The following is a 10013-nucleotide window of genomic DNA, read 5'->3' as shown; positions in this document are numbered from 1 at the left end:
ACAGGGGCCAGCAGCTCCCTCGAGGACCGTAACTCACACCCAAAATCCCGAAGGGAGGTAGAGTAGAACAAGGAGCTCTCACATGTCTTCAGCCCGTATAACTATTCCTAGGCTAGGATATCCCGTACACAGTCAAAATTATCCAGGCTCAGTCGCCTCCATACGTCAGACCTATCACCATAAGCGCTATAGTGTGTCTGGAATTATCTTAGCCATTGTCTGGTGTAAACACACTCTTCCCTCCTAAGAGAACGTCGCCTTTTGACGGATATTCTAAGGCCAAAAATTGTCGTACTAGAGAATGGTAGCGGCTCGCAAAATTGACATAGTGTCCTCATTTTTTGTTTTGGGTCCTCTGGTAGGTTAGGATAAGGGCACTTTAGTAGGACAGTTTCTTGGCGTTGGGAAACCTTAGGAGTCAACCTTTATCGACGTATGGTAAAATTTCTCTAGCCTAGCCTGTCCTTCATATAGTCATGCAGTGTATATTAGTTATTAACTTTCATCTTAAGCGTTGGTCATCAATATTATATAAATAACAGAGAGGAGGAGACACAGAAACACAGCATGTAACATAGATTTTAATGAAATAAAGTACATACTGCGCAGTTGCTGTATCCTTTTACTAGCTATTGCTAGTACAAATTTGAAACTGGCTCCTTGGGGCCTATTAAACTCAAACGTTTAATTTACTGCATTCACTCACTTAAGTGTCATAAAACTAATGAACTCGGCATCCATTCGAAAACAAAATTACTGAGGGTGTCTTGATTCATTTTATAGTTACATTAACCGTAACCTCACATAATTAGTAAGAACACGAACAGAAATCTTAAGCCATCACTAGGATTTGAAAATTACCTTTTAATTCCACCAAACCTGAACACTCATAGGAAAATGCAATGATAAAATAAATCACGGAAATATTGGCACAGTCGAAATGAGTCTAATGCCGAATAGCCATTATGAATAGCCTAATGGATGAATAGCATAATGAATAGCCTAATGCCGTTCCTCAGAGGTTAATCCACTCTACCTGTTGACAACTACGGGTAACCAGCGTGTTACCCTAGACACTCTGCAAATGGTCTAGGGGTATTTATAACTATTAATATTTCTTAAAACACTTAACTTAGATCTACCCCGACCAGCCTATGTCTGTCCCAAACTCTAGACAATTTCCCCCCTGCAAATTTGAGTAAGCCTAACCCCAACCGTCTGGCCTCCAACTTTGGACAGACAAACAAACAGAAAGACTAACAAACACTGATATGTATGTACTTTTCCTAAATAAAATATTATTAGTATTATTATAATATACATACATTCCCTCTTATAGGTATAGATTGCATGGTGTGACCTCCGTTTGCTTCCTGTCTTTGTCGAGACCACTAGAGATAGTGTCACTCAGGTAAATTCAGGTAACATTGGGCGTGTTCACATTAATGACATTTATGGTTTTTTTAACAGGAATTGATTTCGCCTATAAATTGTATTTATTTTTTTATTGTTCTAATGTAGACAACGTTTACTTCTTAATATATCTATATTCAATTAGAAGGTAAAAAAAGTTATTTAAAATATGATTTAGTGGGAGGTGTTGTAGTAATTTACGTTAGTGTGAGAAGACGGGGCTGCCGTCACAACACCGTACAGTACCTGCCAGACGTAAAACCCCTAACTCTGCCCTAACTTATAATTAACCAACAATGAAACAATATTGCTTCTTTGCATGATATTTGAACTAACATGTTTAAAAGGACTAATAATATCAGAAGATCCTATGATATTCATAAGGGTGACTATATGAACGTGTACGATATGTTGAGGAGAGCAGGTGACAGGCCAAGACGTCAACCCCCAACATAACACACTCCACCTGCGTGTGCGGCCACGTGAGCACCTCTCTCTTGACCTGCTGACTCGAGGCTCCTCTCTCATACGTTCCTCACTGATTGTCAATGCGGGATAGTGACGGTGGAAGCGATTATCTCTTTTTAAACGTTGTGATACCAAGTTCAGAAAATGTGTCCTAGGCTTGGTAGTGATTGAAGACTTATTGTAAATTGTAATAGGTAGAGTTGGAGGAGTAGCAGTGGTCTTGTGTCACCATGACGGTGGTGGCCCCGGCGCCGCGTCCCAACTCCCTGTTGCCGCGGGCGCCGGCACCCTGGCGTCCCATGGCAGCGCTGGGGCTGCCTGCGGCCGTCCAGAGCCTCCTGCAGCAGCTGGGGGGTACATTCCACACTTACCATCCATTCCGGCGTGCTAGGACTGAGAGCGAGGGCGACGCCAACATTCCTCGCAGCCCCGCACCTCTCCTGCTGTTGAGTCGTAACGCCCTGGTGGCGTCCTTTGGTTTGCGGAAGCTGCGGCGGCTCTTGCTGTGGGCGGGAGCACCGCGGGCGGTGTCCAGGCTGGTGTCTACGGTGGGTGCTGGGGAGTGCGAGGCCCTGGGCGCCGCCCCTCTCACCGACGTCTTCGCTCAACCTTTCTTCCACCGAGCTGTTACCTGGCGGGTCACCTGTTGCCTCGACCGTCAGCCATACCTCACCACCTACGCCGCCACCTCCGCCATCCACGGCTACTGCGTCCCCTGGGTAAGTCCACCCTCCTGGCGCCGTGGTCAGCTCCTGGCGCCAGGGCTGACCTGCCTAAGCATCCTCCCTGTACTGCTAGGCTCTTACTTTCTTCTGGCGTCGCAACAGCTAAGGTGTACTTGGAGTGAATGATTTTATTTACATAAGAGTACAAAGGGTTTTGTAGCAATATATTATATAAGAGATTCATGCTTGTTCGTCAATAAACACGAATAAAGTGATTAAATTGTTAGTGGTCAGTTTCCGTAGTCAGTAATATGCACAGCGTTTCCGGCAAGTCTTAAAACTAACGTGATTGAGATATCTGGAGAGAATTTGTTCCTATGTAAAGTTAAAAACAAGTACAGATAAGGTACTTGTAGTGTAAGTACAGATAAGGTATTTAAATGTTTTGGATATATTAAAGTAACAAGGTTAACTGCAGGTACTGCTGTTCTAATTACCATGACATTATTGCAGTAGCACTAGGGAAAGGTGGTAATGTGTTAAATCTTATTATAGTACAATGTTAAAATTTGTAGAACAGTTGGACGGGATACTGAAAGCCTAATGAGGAAATAAGATGTTTCGTTAATTTTAAATGAGGTTTGCACTCGAATGGTTTAACACGCGGGTTACATTTAATTTTAATTTTGTTTTAATTGATATATACATTTATATGGACGATAGTTCGACAATCTATTTTGTGTACTGGGTAATGGTGGTCACAGCCAGTAAGTTATTAGGCTGTGGTGGCTGTTGAGGCTGTTGACACCTATATATAAAGACAGTAAATAAATAACATTTAACAATTGAAACGTAATCATGCTGGTATTTAAGCGTCGTTTTTGGACCCCGCCATGACAACGCGTCTGTCACAATCTGCTAAGTTTACGCTCTCATGAGGTAGAGGGACACGACGTTAATGAAAGAAAACGTAGTTACCTTTCTGGGCCTAATAGTCATTGCGGCCATAGCCAGTTAAATCATGGTTAAAGGGTTTAACTTTTACATTAATTACAGTTTTGGTTAAGTTAGCGTAATTATAACAGGTTACAGTTGCAGCTCCATGGGCGAAGCAATATCCCTATGTTGTGAACTAGTTAGTTTTAATGTGCCTCAAGTAATGTATATCTACAAGGGAAGTGATCTAATTACTTTACGGTATCTAACGTATGTAGTCACAGGTTACATGTGTCTGAATTATTTAAAATGGGCAAACTTGAGATACTTGGCAAGGATTTTGGGTAATATGTCATCCAGGATAAAATAAGTATTTCTTGAACATCAATGTATGTAACTCATCTCAAACTGTAAGTGTAACTCAAGTGTAACTGTACACTCAATGTAACTCATCTTCAATGTGTGTACCTTTAACTGAATCTAAATCTATCAGTGACAGAAGTCGTCTCAACGATGTATTCATATTTAGTTGCGGAGTGATGCATGTAAGATGTGTGAAGAGTTTTGCTGAAGAGCCTAAGAGTAGAAATTTTAAATTATTCTGACGCTATTGGATGACCCATAGACATAGGGCTCTCTCTGCATAGTAGTACGATGGAAGATGGAATAACTAGTGTAGATTTAACTTTCTCTGGTGTATCTAGGTATAGCCTAAACAGTAATAGCTAAGTTTGTGAAAGCGTCCCGACCCTAACCTCAAAATATCCAAAGTTTTCAACATTAAAAAGTCGACTTCAAAGTCGACTTTTTAAAACTACCAATTAAAAACAAAAAGTTCATCTTCAACGGTGAACTGCGCTTGATAAATGTACAGTGCGTAAATTGCAGCAGGCGTGTCTGTGTATATATATAGACGTCAGTGACCTTGTAGCTACTGTGCCAGATAAATGTTTATTGGTCGTTGTGCGTATGTGTGTGTGCATTCAGCTTTTGTGTCTAGGGACTGTGGCGTACCTCACAACTTGCTCCAGCTTCGTACTGTGTAACGAGATAAAACTAAGGATTGAGAGCTGATACCCCATTTTCCAGAATTGACCTGACATTATAATATACCTATGTTCAGATTACTAAAGGTAGTTCTTAGGTTTGTCAACCTTGCATATGCAGCAGCAGAAAATGCTAGTTTGTTGACGTTTTCTGGTGACGAGTTCGGTGAACTTGATGCTGTGTACCGTTTCCAGTACACAACTCCACAACTTTGCACTTGCATGAGTTAAACTCTAGGATCCATTTGTTGAACCATACTTTCATTTCACCAGGTATCTTGTTTTCTACAATGTGTGCGCGCCTGTTTTTGTCTAATCTATGGATGTATCATCTTCTGGTCGTATTCAGAATACATTTTGGAAATAGCAATTCATTGCCAGATTTATTAGTTTAATTTGATCTGGAACCTAATAGATGACAATTATTGGTCTTCTAATAAAAATAATTTGAGTGCTAATTGGTGACATAAAGATGCGTTCTGAATAGGCCTTGAAGTGTGGTATATGTGTGTGTGTGTGTGTGTGGCATTGAGACAAGCGCAGGTGAACAGCTGAAGATAGAGAGAAATAACAGGACACGAGGCCGCGGACCCGGCCCATGTAAACATTGCCACTGGTGGCTGGCTGGGCTCCCTGGCAGGATGGTGAGGCTTGCAACTTCATGTTGTTGGCTCTAAGCAAGTGGTTTTTAATCTTCAGAGTTATTTGTTATATCGAAGGGAAGAGGAACTATCAGAAGGCGCCAAACCATTACGCGAGACCGTCGCTCTACCGTCCAGCCCAAGTGGTAGTATTATATTGAAGGCTTGTAAGCTGTTTTAGGCGAATTTTTTCATAATATCTTAAGCTCGCATTGTAAACTGTTTAACTGGCAAATGTTTTCCTGGTAAATTTGGTTCTCATGTGGAGCCGGACGAGGTTTATAAAGTTTTCCACGTGTTGTGTAAACTATTACACCAATATGATGTTGCAAGTTATCCTTATCTTGCGTGGGAATATAACGCTGCAAGTACTACCACTCTGCAAGGACGTTATTTACATATATTTTTATGGTAAAACATTAAGAATTGGTTGAAGAATGCACACCATGTACCAATCTGTGTAATAAACGGATATATTCAGATCATGTATATACTTGTAGTAAGGTCTTAACTCTGCAGCAAGCAACATTTAATTAATATTAGTGCCCTAAATGGTTTGGATTCTCTCGGCAGGCACAGTGAGACCCCCATGTTAGGTTAACCTTTAGATCTCTGGCTCTGCGTCAGGGTTAGAGAAGTCATGACGATATCCTGGATGTGTGGCCATTGAAGGCTGGGCGGAGTGTTTAGTGACGACGCTGGTGCATGGGAGGCTGATGGCACTGGGCGCCATAAGGACCGGGGTGCCATATTGGGACAGCTCACGACATAGCGGTGTGCTTCTCACTTGTCTCTTGGTGAGTTGCGTGGCGGGTACTGGGTCTATATATGACCCTGTATTAGCATTACCGGATCTTCAATAAGCTGTGTAGCTAGTGTGCGCATTTATTTTATTGCTTTGTTTAGTAACGTAGTCTGTGAAGGAATCAGTTTGTTGCAAAAAAAAAAAAAAGTTATGTTGAAACAGCTTTACTTCACTATTATATATAAATTATATTCAAATTAATAAAGGCTTGATTCACAAAATGTTCTGAAGAATACTTTTATAGGGTTTGTTAATTTAGTGTTATTGTCATATTGTCTAGAGTGCATCGTTAAGTCTGGTCAAACGTTGATGTTGTTGTTTTAGATTTAGCTACTCAGAACGAAGTGTCCATGTAGCACGGGCTATAGTGAGCCCGTAAACAAACGTTGACAGGAATATAGAGCTGTAGCAGTGTGTTGTTGACCTCAAGTGGACTGACTGAGGTGGGAGGTGTCCGTCAAGGTCAGCACTCCCTTACCGGACGCTCCTACCTTGGTCCCCGCCCACCTAGTCATCTCGTCTGTCCTCTGTCCACACCTGTCCGGTTAGCCTCTGGATGAGAGCCCTCCACATGTTCCTGTTTTATCCGTTAAGACCATGTAAGTGCCCCGAATTTGGCTAACCATCTGGTGCGTTGTTTTAGTGCAGTTTCTATTATTAGAAATCTATTCAAGGATCCCCTTGGTCCACTCCGGGTTTTGGTTTGTTTACTAACAATTCTGCTCATTTATACTTATCGGGGATGTTTGGCAATCAAAATCAGCGTTCATAATGAGAGAGAATGTCAGGCTGCCGTGAGCTGCAGTGGAATGCTTCCATTCTCTATAATAGGCTGCTTGGCGGCCGCCTGCAAATTTAGTCGCGAACGATATACAGGATTTAACATTTTATGGCAAAACAATTTAAATTAAAAATGTCTGGTAAATTTGAGATTTATATACTTGACTGAAGTTGAGCTTAAATAACGTGTTTAAATCACACAAATTATCAGGCGCCTCTTACCTCATTGATATTATTGAACTAGCACGATTTATCTACATTGGTAAAGGTGGTGATAACTGTTACATGCATAGGCGCTCGCAACGGAGTTGAGGGCATGGCACGTCCCGTCTACCTTGTTGCCCCACGAGTGATCCATGACACCTCTCCACCTCCTCTGTGTGCCTAGCGATGCCTGGCCTGCCTGATAAGTATAGCAGGGTGGCAGAAAGTTGGAGCGAAGTAGTAGTGTGTGACGCCCTCTCAGAGCTGCGGGAGGCAGGGGATGGTAGCCTGACGCCCTCCCAGAGACTCCAGGCCAGATTGCGGGATAAGAACGATTGCATGACGCCTTCCCTCGGCTAGGGAGGAGGAAGGGGATGGGAGAAGGGAGAGTGGGTGAGGTATAGGGTGGAGCAGCAGCAGCAGCAGCAGCTAGGGTGAGCATGGGAGCGGCACCTGTCCTGCCTGAGGCACCCACGCCATGATGTCATGGGCGTCTCATGCATTTTGTGTACTCGATACTGTTTCTCTCCCACGTTTGGTGTTTTATTGCACTTGTTTTGGTCGCTCGTATTGACGTACTTGTTTATATCAAATTTATAGTGACGTTTCTTCCGTTATGTTTGCGGTTTTGCCACCTGTACACCAGTAGATTGACGGTTGAGATGCGGGACCAATTAAAGAGTCGAAGCTCAACCCCATGACTTGTTGGGCTTCAAATTGACCTATTTGATTGATAACTAACTTTGGTAACCAAGTTATTTCTCTCGACCACCTACGTAGACTCGTTCAGCTACAGGCACATTGTCTTTTATAGTAAATACAGAGAGAAAGTACCTATTTAAAATGCCTGTCATTTCTTCATATCAGTTACCTAACTTGTCTCATTTTTCAGTGGCCCAGTTCTCTCCACTAATCGTGTTTGATGTATACTTAAAACATACTTTAATATGTCAGTCTATGCTATACGCAATTCATAAGTTATGCCTTCGAGTGCCTTAGCAGTGTGAAAGTTGGAGGATGAAACAAAAAACAGATGAACAACTAACAAAATTTACTATAATATTAATAAACAAACCTGGTACCTGAAAATAATACTGTTTGTGTAGTATACCTTTAGGGTGTTACATTTATGCCTCACGACCTAATGTTTTTAACCAAACTTTTTACATTCAGTTCAGAACTTTCATTTAAATTTTTGTCATGTCCCAGTAATGTTTCATGCTACTTCATCATTCCCCTTCACATCCACACCTCGGGACTCTTAACAGTGTAAAGTCCTGCTTAAGGCTTCTTGAGTCCTCTAAGGTTATCACCACGTTTCTCTCGTATATAGAATTTCAGCCCATCCTCCTGTTTTGGTAGTTCTTATAGTAACGATGAGGACCATAGTATATATACCGACGTACAACGAAATTAGAAAGTAGAAAAGTATTGAGAAACCGGAAACTTTTTTTCCAAAGCCAAACTAACCTAACCTTCTTAGGCCTAATACACGATATCTGCGGCCTAATATTGTACATGTGTGCTATGCTAGTTCTAGGAATATTTTAGTTTTTCATTTTTTTTTAAGAATTCCTTTCTACGTTCAGTATACTACCATCTAAAAGCTAAGTATGTACGAATTCGTGACTATTGGCGAGTCACAATAGGTACTATCTTAACAAGACGATGGTTTGTAGAATTCAGGCCTATAAAAGTACCAGTTATTGTTGAATAGTATTTATCAAAATAACGCCTTTAAGTCGGCACTTTAAGGCACTTTAACCCAATTACCTTTGACAACCACTCTCCTCTTACACTAACCTTGGCAGAACTCCACAAACGATAGGAACCCCTCCCCCCTCCCCTTTCCTAATCATATCTAGTGCTAACTTGAATCTATTTATAAGTCCCTCACTCCTACCATTGCCAACATAATTTCCTCCAATAGAAAAGAAGACAATAGGCTTGTACCTATTGTCGGACAGTTTTCAATCCTGTCAACTGCATGTCGCCAATACTAGCCCCAGGATATCGTCCTGTAGTACACCAATTTTGGCTCGTAAGTGACCAGTATAGCAGAACAAACCTAGTGAGAGGCCATGGCTTGCGCCACCAATGAATCCAGGCCAATCATACGGCCTCCTCCTTCCTTTTTAAAATCCGTATTCCTTTATACCTTCCAAGTGCTATATAGTGGTAATGGCTTGGTGCTTTCTGCTGATAATTACCCTACCTCCCACCTCCCTTCTCATCCATTAGTTCATCTGTTTCCTTCTCGTGATAGAATACGGGAGGCGCGCCACCTGATAACCTAATTAATTATAGCAGTGACGGGAAGCATGAAGTGTCTGGTGTAGTGTGTGGCCACCAGGGTGTGTAGGGTGGCCGTGTGGTGTGTGGCCACCAGGGTGTGTAGGGTGGCAGTGTGGTGTGTGGCCACCAGGGTGTGTAGGGTGGCAGTGTGGTGTGGCCACCAGGGTGTGTAGGGTGGCAGTGTGGTGTGTGGCCACCAGGGTGTGTAGGGTGGCAGTGTGGTGGTGTCATGTACACACCGTAGAGCCTAGGGTGGTGAAACATTGAACCACTACTGGTAATGGACTCCAGCTGGCTGTGGGATTCCTTGGTGGCTTGTTGCGAGAATGGTAATTGGGTTACAACTGGTTATGTGGTAATGCTCTTGGCAGATAATTACGTGTGTCAACGAGAGCTCTTGCTTCATGTGTGAAGGGCAGAGAAGAGACTAGATACAGGAGGGAAAAAATGGTAGATGGACGGGTACAGGTGGGCAAGAACTCGGGCATCGGAAGGCAGTTTGTTTCCTGTTCACTTTCCCCCAGATGAGTTTCGTTTGTGTAGTTTGGGGAGCCGTTCGGACACTAAGGGACTAGTGAGCATCAAGTCTGGCGTGTCCTATACTAACGTTCCCGCAACCATCCACACGCACGTTTTCTGTGCCAGGGGTGTGGATTTCCCACATAATTTACCGCCTTACCACACGAGGAAAAGTACGGACGGGCTCACCAGACCCCGTGCTGCTTGGAACGTTTTGTTCCCAGTAGCTGAATCTTAAACA

General features: G+C 42.7%; 1 protein-coding gene across 1 annotated transcript in view; it reads left to right on the top strand.

The window, feature by feature from the left end:
* The first annotated feature begins 1655 nt into the window (after positions 1-1655).
* LOC123771924 (uncharacterized) overlaps positions 1656-10013 on the top strand; it is a 40919-nt gene continuing 32561 nt past the window's right edge. The window contains exon 1 of the mRNA XM_045764728.2: positions 1656-2600. Within this exon, the coding sequence (XP_045620684.2) occupies positions 2112-2600 (489 nt within the window). The 5' untranslated portion in view covers positions 1656-2111. The remainder of the gene's footprint in view (positions 2601-10013) is intronic.

This window comes from Procambarus clarkii, chromosome 38 (assembly GCF_040958095.1).
Source record: "Procambarus clarkii isolate CNS0578487 chromosome 38, FALCON_Pclarkii_2.0, whole genome shotgun sequence".
Classification (NCBI taxonomy): Eukaryota; Metazoa; Arthropoda; class Malacostraca; order Decapoda; family Cambaridae; genus Procambarus; species Procambarus clarkii.
Note: the sequence above shows the minus strand (reverse complement) of the source record. Positions and strands in the feature narration are given on the sequence as shown.